At 41.6% G+C, this 15,911-nt stretch overlaps 2 protein-coding genes across 4 annotated transcripts; one reads left to right on the plus strand and one right to left on the minus strand.

Moving 5' to 3' along the window:
• Nucleotides 1-5,036: 5,036 nt before the first annotated feature.
• Nucleotides 5,037-9,122, minus strand: rwdd2b (RWD domain containing 2B). Of its 2 annotated transcripts, none has more exons than XM_035154731.2 (5): nucleotides 8,958-9,122; nucleotides 8,257-8,505; nucleotides 8,106-8,173; nucleotides 6,063-6,428; nucleotides 5,037-5,958 (listed from the first exon to the last, which is right to left on the minus strand). In XM_035154731.2, the coding sequence occupies exons 2-5, from the start codon at nucleotides 8,470-8,472 to the stop codon at nucleotides 5,706-5,708; spliced, it is 903 nt and encodes a 300-aa protein (XP_035010622.1). In that variant the 5' UTR covers nucleotides 8,473-8,505; nucleotides 8,958-9,122; the 3' UTR covers nucleotides 5,037-5,705. The 2 variants fall into 2 exon arrangements, with proteins under 2 accessions (XP_035010622.1, XP_035010621.1); XM_035154730.2 differs by having other exon boundaries at nucleotides 8,257-8,508; nucleotides 8,958-9,120.
• A 5-nt stretch (nucleotides 9,123-9,127) lies between these two features.
• Nucleotides 9,128-15,870, plus strand: usp16 (ubiquitin specific peptidase 16). 2 transcript variants are annotated; one of them, XM_035154729.2, is made up of 18 exons: nucleotides 9,128-9,410; nucleotides 9,587-9,654; nucleotides 9,758-9,948; nucleotides 10,031-10,134; nucleotides 10,999-11,111; nucleotides 11,191-11,423; nucleotides 11,511-11,606; nucleotides 11,719-11,849; nucleotides 11,953-12,040; nucleotides 12,452-12,533; nucleotides 12,624-12,715; nucleotides 12,801-12,854; nucleotides 12,948-13,121; nucleotides 13,226-13,928; nucleotides 14,140-14,234; nucleotides 14,366-14,452; nucleotides 14,544-14,691; nucleotides 14,769-15,870. In XM_035154729.2, the coding sequence occupies exons 2-18, from the start codon at nucleotides 9,594-9,596 to the stop codon at nucleotides 14,891-14,893; spliced, it is 2,577 nt and encodes an 858-aa protein (XP_035010620.2). In that variant the 5' UTR covers nucleotides 9,128-9,410; nucleotides 9,587-9,593; the 3' UTR covers nucleotides 14,894-15,870. The 2 variants fall into 2 exon arrangements, with proteins under 2 accessions (XP_035010620.2, XP_035010619.2); XM_035154728.2 differs by having other exon boundaries at nucleotides 9,129-9,410; nucleotides 13,223-13,928.
• Nucleotides 15,871-15,911: the final 41 nt, after the last annotated feature.

Here is a 15,911-nt window from a genome sequence, read left to right on the forward strand (position 1 = left end):
TAAAAAACACGCTTGTAAAAACACAGATACAAACTTCTGTATGCACGAGATTCTCTCTTTAAAGTGTTTTAAATGAAGGAAATGTCACATAAAAAATACATCTCTGCTCAGACACAAGGTCTTCCATTGAGTTTAATGTAAATCTATATCTGTATTAAAGCACTTTACAAAGGAAAAATCATCCTGAAGAGTTGGACAAGGTGAGACATGGCTCAATGCAAACAGGAGCATGAAACAAAGGATGGTCTCTTGCTCGATGCTCAGGGGAACCATCCCATTGACTTGCCTTCAGGCAACAGGAAAATATATGCACAGCCTCTGTAGAGAAAGTTTCTACAAGAGAGTGTTTTTGACCTGAACAGATCTATTAGTGTGTATGTAGTAATAGCAGCAGCACCACCTACTGCCAAAAGAAGGTAAGCCTCGTTTTACAACTTTAAATGGATTTACATAACATTTTCACCGTGCGGTCTACACTTGATGGCCTGGACCGTAATGCATGATTAGTGGGCGTGGTCATGCACCGTGTGACGGACGCAGGAAGTGACATGTTCGCCCGGCCCCTGTTTGCCCGCGGCCGCATCAGGTCCCGGGATCGCACAGTACTGCTTTATTCTATTCACCATTCTTTATTTGTTTTGATGAATCTACTGGTTGTTGCAAACCTACACCTTTCTTTTGGTCTCGAATCACTTCAGTTCAGTGTGCAGAGTATTGTTGACATTGTCCTCCTCATGTATTTCTCTGTAAATAAGGGAAACCTTAACTATTTTCAAGGCTCAAATACATCTTTGTCTGAATGAATGAATGAAAACTTATAGGGTTGTAGTTGGTGAAGAGCAGATAGAAACGAGGTGAAGGACCAGTGGGGAAGCTGCGACTTGAATCCTTCCAGAGCCGTGTACCAGTTGTCTTTATAATGCCAGTCAGTGTGATGGCGAGCCTCTGGGATTACTCCAGACAGGCAGCTCAGTAAGACAACTGATTAAATAGTAGTGAGAAGAGAGAAAATGTTTAAGTCAGCCATATTTAGTATTCATGGGATGGACAGCCATACAACAGTTCACCTTGAGGGGTCATCCTGAGAGAAGGTCCAGAATCCCAAAGAGCCGCCCGGCCAAGTCTCCACCGAGCGCTCGGAAACACAACTGATTGTGTTTTTAATTGCTTTGATTATGGAGATATACGTGGAGAATTAACAGACTGATACGCCGTGAAAGGGAAAGTCCTGTTGTGCAAGTCTTGTGACATTTTGATGGATTTACCTTCAAAAATCAAAGTTGAACTCCGAGCGGTTGTTATAAATACATTACTCATGCATTCAATCCACTGCATTTATACGTTACAGCTTTAATATGCTCATGTGCATGTTTTATGACAGTATCTTATAAAAATAGAATGAAAGATTGTGCACATGACTAGCTGCATCGGGAGGTTATATTTGATTATAACCATAATTAACTGCTTGTCACCACCTCTAATGTATCACATTACAGCCAATGCTGCAATTAACTGGAGGGGGAGTACAACTGTGCTACACGTTAGACACATTATTGTTTATCCAGGAGGATTCTTCACAGTTTGATTTGTGTTTTATTTCTATTATATCCAACAATCACAAGAAATGATAAACATTCTTCATATTAACAACAGAGATATGTGGAATTAAGTGTCTGCATCTTTTTTTTTAGGACTGTGAAGCTTCCAAAGCATATTTAGGTTTGTCACCTCTCCACCATAATAGTCTAAGAAAACTCTTGTGTTAAATGTTTGCAGCTTCAAGTAATTCAAAACAATACAATTCATATTAGCTTGGCTCTGCCACAGAGAGCTCGCTATAGGAACATGATGAAATCCCTGTGTTAAAATACCTCACCATGACGTTCAAAACTAATTCAATTATATGCATCACCAGTCCAGTAGACCTACAGAATTGAGTTATTGTCTAAAATGATGAAAAAAAAGGGACAGAAAAATACCAGTAAATCATGTGTGAATGAAGTTTAATGTAAAAATGATTTTCATGAGGAGTCGCCGAGAACGAGGGGATAACAGATGATTTCTGCAGACATTATTTTCTAAGCTATTTACTTTGCGTTTACTGCAGATCCTATTTACTCTGTATCTTTAAGGTATTCCTAGTCCTTCACCATATTATGGAATAATATGGTGAAGGACCAACTAGGGCAAACAACAGAAAAGACTGGAAAACATTTTCTTCTCTTTGAAGTCTAACCCATTTAGGCTGAGTGCAGTTATATAGCTGCTATGCATCATGCACTGCTCCCGAGAAAAACATATTTAAAAACAGAAGTACAGTATTTTGGATGATGGTACTGTATGGTCTCATTAATTCAAGGCTACACATTTGGCTTTTGATCGATACCTCATTGCATCAAACACGGGGCGTGAATTCATCTGCAGAAAGTCAATATGGAAGATGAGCCTCCTAACGAGAATCAGGAGAATCCAGAGATGTTGTCAGTGGGTGAAAGTCTCCAACAGAAAACTCATAATCAGATTTTTCAGATTGTGATTAAACTCCTCGGTGTCACCTTCAGTGGAGAGCCACGTACGATGGTAGTCCAGGTCCGCTTGCCCACTTTCATTCACGTTAAAATATGAAAATGTCACAGAACAATGAAGCAGCGTGAAGCGGGTGAGAGGAGGTAAATTACTAAATAAATAAAAACTACACAACGAACAGAACCTTGATCCTCAGATTGGCCTCGTTGATGTGGAGCCCAAACTCGCTTTGTGTCCAAGTGGGCAGCACAATCATCACACTTACCCAGAACTATGAGGGAAGTTGAAGGAGAGTGACGGTGACATTTTGCATTGTTTTGTTGTCTGCACTTCAAAAACGAAATAATGACTTAGTGGTGTCTCTCAGCTTTGAGAGCATTAACGTCTGTATTGAAAGTCATCGAAACAAATATGAGAGACGATGAGTGATTTCTGCTCATATTCAGGTTCATCATTGTCATTTCAAAATGTTTTCATGCTCTCAATGACTTTCCTCATCGCTGCAGCTCCTCTTTTCAGCCTCTGTCAGAAACACTTGGTTTTAGCTCCTGTCTCTTTTAAGCAAATTAAGCCCAGTCTGCTCTGATTGGCCAGCTGATCCGCTCTGTTGTGATTGGTCGACCACTTCCAGTGCATGTGGAAGATGTCGGCCTCTGCTCTTGCTTTACCCGGCGTTGGCATTTACATTATGCAAAAATGGTGGTTTGTGATGTCAAGTGACATCATGATTCCCTGGAAGTATCGGCCGGACTGACGTGGCGTTTCAGTACCTTTGGTGTTTCCTGTGGAGGAGAGGAGCTCAGTTGAGTGCGGACTTTGTAGTTTTTAACTTACACATACACAAAAAACCTATATGACACACTAAAGGACAGGGAAAACTAGAAGGATATGTCTCTCACAAAAAATTAGCTACGAAAATTTATGAATATGCTTTTAAACATCGTTTTAGTTGCTATTTAAAAGTGTTGGCGTTGAAAGACAACAGAGCGAAGTCGCCCCCTGCTCTCTCTCTGTCACGCTCTCCCCTGTAAGTGCGGATGCAGAGAACAGAAGCTGCAGCTCCATAACAAAGAAGATAATATGGCTGCTAAGAAGTGGTCCACACTTGACCTGTTAGGGTGTATTGACCAGGAGAAGTGGTAATTACTTGCACCACGGCTGCAGCTGCAGCGCAGGTCAATAACACTGCTTCATTGCTTAAAGATCTGTGCTGTAAACAATGGAGTTGTTTGGAAACATGTTGTGTTTCTAGTAGTGGTTTCATCTGGCAGGTAGATATGAGTTTGGGTGCAGGGACCAGTTTGCTCTGACTAACATACGCAGCCATTTTCCACTTGGTGTTTCACAGTCATACCTCAAGGCACAAATTCATTAGTTAGAATGTTAGTTTTGGATGTCGGGATCGAACCCCGGAACATCACAAGCGCTGCTCATCACTTCATTTCCTGTGGAGACTGTTGGACAAGGACAGTCATGATGTCCAACATTAAATAAAAAAGAGCACTATAATATTTACTGGTGAGCCATAAATCAAATATTCCTTGTGCGCTCCTCTGTTTGTCCACTGCTGAATAGTTGCGGCGGTTGAGGAGTAAACAGATTCACCAGAAATAATGACGGAGAAAATCAATGAAGCGTCGTGAAAGTCGTCTGTGCGTGGGATGAAACAAATTAAAGGTGCGGAGCGAATACGTTTCTGTCTCTGCTGAAAGAGCCTTTACAAGTGATTTATTCCAAATGTGGAAATTCATACTCCACTGGTCCTTGTTATAATAAAGCTATTATGAAACGATGCAAGTCGTTACATTAAATCATGGCGGAGTGATATTTAGATTTAGAAAAATAAACCAAATTTCCAGACAATCCAAACAATACAGGATAGAGAGCTCCTGCATATTTTAACAGTTTACAAATAGTAAATTATCTGGGTGTATGAAGGGAGAATAATGATGAGTTTGTCCACTTTCATATCATTTCTGACTGTTCAACAGACAGAAGACTTGCTATATACAGCACATTTATGATGGAGGTATCTATTAACTGATTCAGGTTAAAGACTCTCCTCCAAAAAGATTCCTGTGATGAGTCCATACCTTTAAATCTTCAGGCTAAATTCATGACAGTTAAATATATATTTCCTGGAAATCTCGATACTCACGTTTGATCAAGATAACATGTGATTTTAAAAAACACAATCCTTGTTGCCCTATATATTTTTCTAGCAGAGGTCATTTAGGTTATGCCATGTGTTAGTTTTGAAATCACAGACAACTTTTCATACTTTCCAACTTTGATAATATAATGCTGCCATCTGCTGGCAAATGTACACCAAACAAGTAAATCCAATGAAATACCTGCAATATTTTTTAAATAAAAAACTCTATATACAAGACGAGTCATACTGATAAGTACAATATGCTGATTTTCATTAGTTTGCTTAATTAATTTCTAACGGAATCATATAAAATGTACATCGAACCCCAGAGGAACAAAAAAGAAATAAAAGTCAATATGGATTTTTTTTTTTATTTCAGTCTTAAGGGTTTATCAATATGAGTCATGTTCAATACCCAGATTTTTTAATTGCTTGAGTGTAATCCACAACTCTGCACAATTCATCAGATAATCATTCCAAGAAAATTGGAGAAGGTCTTTCCGCGGTTGTTTTATCTATAATTCATAAGAAGAAAGAAAATCAACAGATTTCATAAACAGATACCCAGCTTATTGTTGACTATGTTGTCCAATTATTAATGCGGTATCAGACCTGAAAATCCTATAATAGCCTGGTAGCAATACACAGTGGTGCCATTTGAGGGGAGAAACACCTAGGGCAAGATGTGATCTGTGGCACATAGGAGTATTAAAATTGCAAATTGAAATGAGGTCCTTGAGAAAATGCTCAGGTAAACATCTTTTTAATACGTCTTTTTGAAAAATATGCCTATTAGCTGCAAAGAGCAAGAGCTGTGTGTCTCAGGATTGCAGAAATGTTGTTTCTGTCTTTTATTCCAATGAGGTCCCCGGTGGAACAGCTGAGCAACTTTCCATAAAAAAGGTGGTTCGTTTATTTCAGTTTATCAGGCACATGTGACCACGGGCTCACGATCCATTTGTGAGCACGTAACACACATAAAACTAAACGACCACTTGCAAATGCAAGGCTCCAAGTTTGACCCCTACCTCCCTTCAATGCCAAAATACATCTGAAAGACGTCACAACAGCCTTTCTCGTTTAAGAACTGGTAGAGTTGCCCAAGGTCCATGTGATTCCCTCTGTTCCCATGGGGTTCAAACATGGCCTCTTCAAAGCCTGTGAATTTGCGCAAGGATTCCACACTTTCCACAGTCCTGCTGTCCTTGCACTGACGATCAAGGGGAATATCCTCCCTATGTCGAATCATGATCTTCTTCCATGTCAGAACCTTCACTCTAAAATGAAGGGGGAAAAAAGATTAGAAAAATTATAGACCTCACACCTCAGCAAAGCTTCTGGCTGCGACATCAGCTGCTAAAAATAACCTCAGTGAAGGTACCTGGACCAGAACTCCTCGCAGGTCGACTGAAGCCCTTCCACACACACGACTCCAGGCTTCCCGGGCATGCTGAACCCCGACAGGCCGAGCTCCTTGGACCACTCCAGGATGTTCTTCCTCTTTGTCTTGTTGTAGATGTGGTGGCTGTAGATCCACAGTCGGGTGAACACTTCCTCCGCCCGGGGAGACGGCTCTTTCTTCGGGGCCGGTGCTGCTGTTAAACTCTTGCTTATGAAGAGCTGCAGGTTGTCTTTCACCCAGTCCACCGCAGAGAGCACACACACTTCCCCCAGGCAGTTTTCCATGAGGTGCGCATTGAGCGCTGTGTGGAGCTGCGTCTGCTGGGCCCTACTGAGACCAGCACACCTACAGCACAAATCAAGAATTCAGACAAAATTCTATCCTCGAGACCGAAAAACTCTAATGGAGGAAGATAACATCTGTAGTACAAAACAACACAAAATAATCTTATGCTTTCTAATCAAAATAAATGACTATTCTAAGTGATATATTTTCTTAAAGCAAATTACAAGTGATAGTTTTCTTTTACTGCTGCGGCAGTATTTTGCATTGTGATACATGCATCATCTGCTCGCTCCAACATTTCTTCTCAAGACCACGAGTTCACTCATTTTTATTGTGACAACGTGATGGGGTTGTTTGTCTCAGTTATGGGCCGCCTGATTAAAGCGGACAGCAGACGATCCTGTGATTTATCCTCCAAGGCTACTATTGTCATTGATAGAGGTTGATATATCCTTTAGCAGCTTTTCAATGGGTTTTTTTTCTAAAACATGTGAGGCAAATTTGTGGCACATACGGCAGCTTTCTTTACTTCCAATAAGGCTGTAAAAGCAGAAAATGACCTATAATCACTTTCCTCTGCGTAGGTTGTTGCTCATCTATGTCATTTTAAATCATTTCATGTCCACATTAACCTACAACAATGGCACAGTTGTCCTTGACTTCTTTTTGTGAGCAAGTAGAGATTTATTTATACAACACATTTTTTTAAACACAGAGTTAAGAAATAATTTGCATATTTAAATGCATAAACAACACTGTTTATTCTATTCTGAGAGATTTAAATCCTTCAAAATAAAAACTTGAGATTTGAGGTTCGGAGGAGCTGGAAGTAGAATGAGGTGATCATGTATCTGGAGGGCAAGAACATGCAGTGCCTTGTATGTTCTAAACAGGATATCGTCAATTCAAAATTTGATAGCACGCCCAAGTAGGGATTCAAGAACAAAGGTAATGTTGACCCATTTTTTTCAGCTGCATTTCGACCCCTGGGGGACTTTACACTGCGGGGGGAGCCGAGGAGGACACGTGATTGTCGATTTAAACTTTAAAATATCTATTAGTCAAATTAGAAAGAAACCAGGTGAAAGATGCGGCGCTTTCTCAGACAGAACAGCAAAATGAAAACGTGCGTGCTTGTGTTTTCTCACACTGTGAATTGCTGGAACTAACTTGACATTTCAAAACAGTTGACACATTCTTCTGTTTCCTTAGGTTCTTTCTTTCTTTCTTTCATTCATTCTCTTGCACTGAATTTGATTTTTCCAGTGCACATATGATTTTTATCCAGACTTCTACTACTCTTCCTTTGCCATAGTGGACTTGGATTGACTACATGTAAATCTTTCTCTCAGCATGTACACATTCAACTAGCTTAAGCACATCACTACAGATGTATTGACAACCTTCATTTTTGTACACAATTGTAATTTGTGTCATTTGTCTGTGTCATTACTTTTGTGTTAATTGTTCTTATTTTCCATTTTTATTCTATTAGTTTTATCTCTATTTATTCTTTACTTGGGCTGCTGTAATACCTGAATACTGCCCCTGGGGATCTATTAAGGTTCAGGATTATCACATTTGATCTTATTTCATTAAAACATCTTATGTAGCTGTTTTGCAAGATTCAGCTTTAAAATTGTATGTGCAATATAGATAATTATTGCGACCTCAGCAGATTAGTCATTCAAATGATTGTTTTGAATGTGTGAAGAACAATGGATGATGTCTTCTTACCGGACTGTTATCTCTGGTAACACACTGGGATATTCAGATGGATAAGCACAGGACAGAATGACGTCCGTCTGAATGGAGCAAGAAGAAAATGATTATATTTCAGGTCAGAGATGAATCACCGTGACATACCCTGACAGTCTGGTTACGTTACCGTGCCCGTGTTTGTGGTGTCCAGCCTCTGTTTGATGAGAAACTGGGGTCTGTGGGGACGAGGGGGGCTGTGTGCTGAGGACGACCCCTCCACAAAGTCCCTGAGCTCAGCCACCGCCAGCTGGTCTGTGAGCTCCAGCTCCTCCACGGTGGGGAACATGCTGGTCAGCAGCTCGATCTCTGCGAGCTGAGCCTCAGCCCACTCCACGTAGGGCATGTTGATGGAGGCGAGCTGCAGAGACGACCTCCACTGCTACAACACAGTTAGAAATAAAAGCAATCAAACACGTTTTCTGCCCACAGTTAGGGATGTTGTTCTCAAGTGAACAAAACAAAGCATGCAAACAAACTAATAAATGCTAGTAAACAAACTAATGCATGCAAACAAACTAATAAATGCATGCAAACAAAATAATAAATGCTAGCAACCAAACTAATGCTGACAAACAAACTAATAAATAGTAGCAAACAAACTAATGCATACAAACAAACTAATAAATGCTAGCAAACAAATCAAAGTATGCAAATAAACTAATAAATGCTAGCAACCAAATCAAAGCATGCAAACAGACTAATAGATGCTAACACACTAGTAAATGCTAGCAAACAAACTAATACATTCTAGTAAACAAATCAATAAATGCTAACATAAAACAATAAATGCTAACAAAAGACAGGTTTTTGAAGTCGCCTCACATTTACCTCACTGTCGATGGTGTTGTCACGTGTGAGAAGACGATGGAAGATATTTAAATTAGCTGTGTTTACAAATCAACCAGATTTAAACTTCACAGCTGTTCTGCTCCGTCCACGTTACACTAAGCTAGTAAATGGTATAACTTGTTTCCACTCGGACCCTTCCAAACACGACGCACACAGGAAACGCCGCGTACCCGAGCGGTAAAAACGGTGGCACCGTCCCGCTTCCGTTGTCTGCATGTGTCAGCTGGTGATTTCTCTGCCGGGGAATCAGTGGAAGGAGATTTTTTTTTTTTGGTGTCACTGTAAAAAAACGCTGCAGGTTTAGTTCCCTCGCATTAAATCGCTTTAATCGACGAACCGAGTCGAAGTTATGTTCGCGTCGGAAGAGAATCCATCGTCGCAAAGTTAACCGGAACCGGGGATCGTGGAGGTTTAGCGGCTCCGGCTGTGACAGTGAGTTGACTGGACCGTGATGTTGGTCACTGGGGGGGTTCAATGGTTTTAATATCTTTGTTGTTTACTGGGAAACAGAAACTGGTGCTAAAGCAGATTTACAGTGTGGTTAGCCGAAGCTAGCATTAGCTCCTGTGACTGATGTGTGTGGTTGTGATTTTTCTTTTTTATTGAAGGTGAAAAATGGGAAAGAAACGGGCGAAGGACAAAAGCCCCAGAGAGGATGAGGAGATCGACCTGACGGGTGAATACACCTCCATCCTCCTGGTGTTCAGACAACATGTAACAGGGCCCAGGCTGAACTTTCTCTCTCATCCTGTTGTGTTGTTTTTTACTGTTGTGTTCAGGTCCAAACTGCAGGCACATCAAGAAAGGAACAGACCAAACTCTCCTCAAGAAACTGACAGGCAGCTCGGACTGGACCAGTTGCCAGGATTGTAAGCACGAAGAAAACAAAGAGAACACAGACACCAACCAGGAGCCCGAGGAGGAGAGTGAAACAGCAGCCGTGTGGATGTGTCTGAAATGCGGCCACAGAGTGAGTTTATTCAACCTGTTCACTCTTCAGATGTTTTACCTTCTTTGTCTACCTAAACTACCATGATCCTCTTCTCTGCCAGGGCTGCGGGCGCCACTCTGAGAACCAGCACGCCATCAAACACTATGAGACGCCGCGGTCAGAACCCCATTGCCTGGTGGTCAGCATGGACAACTGGAGTGTGTGGTGAGTGTGATGCTGTGATTCATGGGGGTCACACAGGACAGTCAGAGACTTGCTTTGGATCAGTAAAATGTTACAGGTGAACTCTGGAGCAGGTTTTCTTCAAGGACCTCTCAGTGTTTGTCTCCCCTGTCCCTACCACTAAAGATGCCCTCCATGGCATGATGCTGCCATCACCATGCTTCTCAGCAGGGATTGTATTACCTGGGTGTTGAGCAATCTGGCAAAATACAAGTAGACCTTCTCCAGAGAAGTTCTGAAGCTCTGTGAGATTGACTGGTTCTTTGTCACCTCCCTGACAAAGGCAGTTCTCACCAGGTCACTCGGTTTGGCTCGACTGCCAACTCTCAGAAGAGAGCTGGTGTTTCCAAACTTCTTCCATAGTACCAATAATCCTGAGAGCACTCAAAGCTTTGTAAATAGTTATATACTATAAATATCATTATTTTCCGCAGAGATCTACAGAGAGTTCCTTGACCTTCATGGCCTGGAAGTGTGTGTCTTTTTAAACTGTGCGGTCAATTAAATTTGTAATTTAATTGGCCTACAATCAAATGATAGAAACATTTGCCACAGAAAAGGACTGAATTATATATAATTATTCATCCATAACATGTAATTATTCAGAAAACAAAATATTTCAACTTCAAAATTAGATGCAATTTTCCCCCACAAATTAATAAACAAACCATAATGACAAACAATCGTATTTTCATTATGTGTGTTTGGATTTAAATCTTATTTAATCTGCAACACGATCAATGGTCCACGAAGTGCAGTTATCTGATTTACTTCCTGAAACCAGTGGACATTGTGTTTGAAGTGAAACGTACATGCTCCTTTTTTCATGTGTTGTCAACCCTGCAGGTGTTATATATGTGACGACGAGGTGCAGTACTCCAGAACTGGGCATCTGTCTCAGCTGGTGACCAGCCTACAAAAGCAAAGTTCTGCAGAACCCATAAAGAGACCACAGAAAAGTGAGTAATAGTGAGAAGTGTATCATCACTCTTGATGTTTTTTATGAAAATGTCCACTTTGTCACGTCTTGTTATTAAGGAGTGAAAGAGGAAGAGGTCTTGATGGTGCTTGAAGTGCAGCCGCAGACCGACACTGTGACAGTGATGGAAAGTGAGGACGCAGAGAACAAAGAAAACAAGCAGCAACAAAAGAAAAACACCAAGAAAGAGAGTGTTGTGAAAAAGTCCAGCCCAACTGAAGACAAAGGTGGTGTTTCAGTCAAGGGCCTGAGCAACCTGGGAAATACCTGCTTCTTTAACGCTGTCATTCAGGTAGAACTCGGCTGCCAACATTGCTTTAAAGTGAGAGAAGTTGTAAACTCTGGAGTCATTATTAACTTCTGTCATTGTCGTTTGCAGAGTCTCTCTCAAACACTGCTCTTAAGACAGACACTCAACAACGTGGCAGAAGAGAAAATGAGTCTGGACATTAAACCTGGTGCCTCCTCAGAACTGGTGTGTTGCTGTTATCCTTCAAATGTTTGTTTTTAAATGTTAAAACAGTAGATGTATCTTTCCTAATGTAAAGCTTTTGTTCATTTAAGGCTTGTTTTTATTCTGATTGCAGGAGCCGGTCACGGTGCAGTTGGCTCAGCCAGGATCCCTGACTCTGGCTATGTGTGGACTACTTAATGAGATCCAGGAATCCAAGAAGGGTGTGGTGACACCGCAGGAGCTGTTCACTCAAGTTTGTAAAAGGTGAGCGTGACGACAGATTGAAGTGGAACTCGGTTGTGAGATTGTGCTTCTTCCTGTCATCGCTGCATCAGGTGTCATTCATCATCTCGTCTCTTTCCTGCAGGGCTCCCAGATTCAGAGGGTTTCAGCAGCAAGACAGCCAGGAGCTGCTGCGCTACCTTCTGGACGGGATGCGTGCTGAGGAGCATAAAGTACAGTTTATACATTCAGTTTAGAGCATATATCACAAAGGATATACATTTAAAATACTCTATACTTGTCCATGTGGCTATTTGTTAGATGGAAGTGTGTTGATTTGACAGTGGAACAGTACGGCAATGAAAATACATATATTATTCTAGCTCATTGGCAGCAATTTAATCAAACTTAATCACAAATTTAAGACATTTAATTATTTATGATGCGAAGATATGTTGCCAGATTTATATTTCTCATTTAAAGATGTTAAAGATTTAGCTCCCCCCCGGATAGTTTGTGTGATTTTCACAAGTGGAGGATTTATCAGTGTAAAGAGGCTTAGAATTGTTGATATTCTGTGAAAATGTTATATCAAATGGTCCGTTGTTATACTTTACATTTAAACGTTGTGTTTGTCTCTGCAGAGAGTCAGCACAGGGATCGTGGAGGCTTTGAAACAAACGAAGAAAAGCACAGGTGAAGAGCAGCTGAAAACCCTAGTTAAAGGTAAGTCACTGGCATTTCAAATAAACATGCGCATCCTCCCATAGTATGTCTTGGTTAGATTAATAATTAAATGTGGCGTTCTGATTTCAGAGTACGAGAAAAATGGGTTTCCACAAAATCTTGTCGACCACGTTTTCGGTGGGGAATTGACCAGCACCATAATGTGTCAGCAGTGTAAAACGGTATGTACTGATGACAAACCTTTTAAGATAACTGGTCAGTGTTGTGTCAGTATGAAGCTTAACAGCCACTTCTTTGCACTCGCAGGTTTCTGTAGTGACAGAAATGTTTTTGGATCTTTCTCTTCCCATTTTGGACGAGGTAAGACCCTTAATAGTCGGTGTATTGTTGTTGTTTTTTTTCACATTATATGCAAGTTAAATGCACGTGGCTCATTATGAATACATCCTACAGGCATATAAAAAGAAGAGCCTGAAAAAAGCCTTTCAAAAGACCAGTGAGTCGAGCCCGGATGAGAGAATCAGCCCTGCTCTGACCAACGGAGACGATGACAATGACGTTACCAGCGGGGGTGCTAGCAAGTACCAGCAGAAGAAGGCCAAGAAGCAGGCAAAGAAGCAAGCTAAGGTACGTCAGTGACTCTGCACGAATGGATCTGGCCTTCACTCGATGGATGAGTGTGGAAACATCGTGCAGAATGAACTAACCAGCCTTGTCTTTGATTACAGCAGCAGAAGAGGCAGCAGAAGTTTGAGGACAGAGTCACTTTGGATCATCTCACATCTCCGAGCTGTTCAGAGGGCGACCAGATGGATCCTTCTCCAGGTGCAGATGAAGGGGAAACTGTTGCCACTGAGACCCATAAGGAAGAAGGAGAAGGAGAAGCAGCCCCTCTGACTGAAGGAGACACTGCACAAATCCCTGCCGCTGACGTGGGTGCACAGGACCAGGACACAGTCCAGGCTGAGAAAGAAGAAAAAGAAGAGGAGGGCGAGGATTCCGAAACCGACTCATCCGCTACCTCATCCGTCAGTAACCGGTTTACAGTCTTATCGAAGAACCAGGACTCAAAGGACGGCGTCTTGGATGACGGCAACACATCTGACGTGGCGCCGGAGGCAGAGGAAGATACACAGCTGGTGAGTGAAATGGAGAAAGTCACTCTGGATGAGGCCTTCGTTCAGGACTCGGATGCTGCCGATCAAAGCATGGAGGTAGAAGATGAGCCAGAGGACGGTAGAGAGTACACTGTTGTGAACCAGGACCCGGAGCTGGCCTTCCACACGCTGGCTTCCAGAACGTCCCCCGAGAAGATGGACTGTTCGGTGGAGTCGTGCCTGTTCCAGTTCACAGAGGTGGAAACCCTCACGGAGAACAACAGCCTGTTGTGCGTCACCTGCACCAAACAGCGGGGGAGCAAAGACAAAGCTGCAGGTGTGTGGAATTTCTCTCATGAACATTTTTGACGTGTTGTTGATGCTTTTATCTCCTTGATATTGTGCAAACTCATGAACTGTACATCTGTGGATGTGGGGCAGTACAGTGTCACAAATCCACTTCTTCAAATTGTGTTGCTGCTTCTTTTTCTCACTTTTTCATTTCAAGATGAATAAAAGTGTGTTTTCTTTGTTTGTGCCTTGTTAAGGATCCAAGAATAATGTCTACACCGACGCCTTGAAGCAAATGCTGATCTCTTCTCCCCCACCAGTACTTACCCTTCACATGAAGAGATTTAAACAGGTGAGACGGGTGAAGAAACATTTTGCATTTTTACAGCTTGGATTCACTTGTTGTTATAGTTTAATTTAGTCTTTTGTAAGGTACTGAATCACGTATTTGTGCAAATTTGACCCACTTTTGTTTTCCTATAGAGTGGACACAGTATTAGTAAGGTGAACCGACACGTCCCATTCCCCCTAATACTGGATTTAGCTTCTTTCTGTGTGGTGAAATGCAAGGTAAATATTCCAATTAATGGCTTTTATTATTCACAAATAATTGTATCGTTGTTTTGTTTCAGAGCGCTAACAAAGAGTTGTCTCCACACAGAACGTGACGGAAGGAGAGTCTCAGATCCTGTATAGTTTATACGGTATCGTAGAGCACAGTGGAACCATGAGGTCCGGGCATTACACGGGCTACGTGAAAGTACGACCCGAGGGCCCTAAATCCACATCCAACGGACATGCATTAGATGGTAGGCATGACAACAAACAGACAAACAATTTGCTTGTAATATTTTACATATCTGTTCACTAACCAGTGGCTTCACAGCAGGAGATGCGGAGCCAGCCAAAGGATCCTGGTTCTATGTCAGCGACACAAGCGTTCAGCCTGTGAGCGAGAGTAAAGTCCAGAGTTGCCAAGCCTACCTCCTCTTCTACGAAAGGATCCTCTGATCGAACCGTGCCTCTCTACTCAGGAAATCCAAACAAGCCAATCCTGCTGCTGCTGCTGCGGCTGCTGCTGCTGCTGCTCCAGTTTCCACAGTTGACCAATAGAACTCAACGGTTCTGGTCCCAGAAGTAAAAAAAAAATCCCATTTCATTTTCTGAATACAGTCTGATTATGAGCCATAGTATTGAAACCATCCAGTGGAGACTTACCACAGGCTATGGGCCCCTATCCCTGTGGCAATAACATTATATGCTCCTGTATAAAACCTCAAGTGAGTATGATATTAACAGCTTTTTAAAAGATAACATGTTTTATTTGTAATATCATGAAGAAATACTTCACAACCCACAATCCCCAGGTGTAATAGCAACGTCCCCGATTGGTTGAGCAAACTTCCGCCATTAAAATGTAAATGCAAAAGGGCAATGGTTACTGGGATGTGTAGTTTGTTTACCCAGTGCATCCTTGTACCTTTTTTGGTTTTCAATCATTTTATTTTGGTCAGAATGAAATGTTTTATGATCCCAATTCATTTCCAGACTTAAACCTCCTTTTAAATACGGATTTTTCTGAAATGGGAAAGTTACTGCCGGAACCAGAACCGCTCTAGAAAAGGTGTTCATTGTTTTTTTTTGCTCTATTTGTCAAAGACTCAAACTGGTCTGTGACAAGATCAAACTGACTCTAAACACTTTTGACACGTGTTGACATTTTTTCATCCCCAGCGATGTCGTACGCTGCTCCGGGAATCAAACTGGCAAGGGGGGGGGGACAGCTGCTCTGTTTCTCACACCGACGGGTGAAAAAAAAAAAGGATAATAAGTTACATCCAAGTGGAGACGGACTCTGAACAGATTTTTGGATTTGAATTTTCAGGAAGTAGGAGGAGAAGGATTTGTCAAAGAAAAGTATTTATATGTCCCCCTTTTTTTAACAGAAAAAAAAAATTAACGTCATGTAATTAAAAGCTTACAAATGAGCCATGTGTCTTTCTTTGTGTTGTGACCGAATATAAATATT

The sequence above is a fragment of the Hippoglossus stenolepis genome, chromosome 4, assembly GCF_022539355.2.
Source record: "Hippoglossus stenolepis isolate QCI-W04-F060 chromosome 4, HSTE1.2, whole genome shotgun sequence".
In the NCBI taxonomy this organism is placed as follows: domain Eukaryota; kingdom Metazoa; phylum Chordata; class Actinopteri; order Pleuronectiformes; family Pleuronectidae; genus Hippoglossus; species Hippoglossus stenolepis.

Excerpts from the sequence above, each read along its gene's own strand:
- rwdd2b (XM_035154731.2), bottom strand. The coding sequence starts at position 8,472 with ATGCCCTACGTGGAGTGGGCTGAGGCTCAGCTCGCAGAGATCGAGCTG. Across the intron at positions 6,429-8,105 it reads TTACCAGAGATAACAGTCCG|GTGTGCTGGTCTCAGTAGGG; the intron begins GTAAGAAGACAT and ends TTTGTGCTGTAG. Across the intron at positions 5,959-6,062 it reads TGCGAGGAGTTCTGGTCCAG|AGTGAAGGTTCTGACATGGA; the intron begins GTACCTTCACTG and ends CCTTCATTTTAG.
- usp16 (XM_035154728.2), top strand. The coding sequence starts at position 9,594 with ATGGGAAAGAAACGGGCGAAGGACAAAAGCCCCAGAGAGGATGAGGAG. Across the intron at positions 13,122-13,222 it reads AGGCAAAGAAGCAAGCTAAG|CAGCAGAAGAGGCAGCAGAA; the intron begins GTACGTCAGTGA and ends CTTTGATTACAG. Across the intron at positions 14,235-14,365 it reads ACATGAAGAGATTTAAACAG|AGTGGACACAGTATTAGTAA; the intron begins GTGAGACGGGTG and ends GTTTTCCTATAG.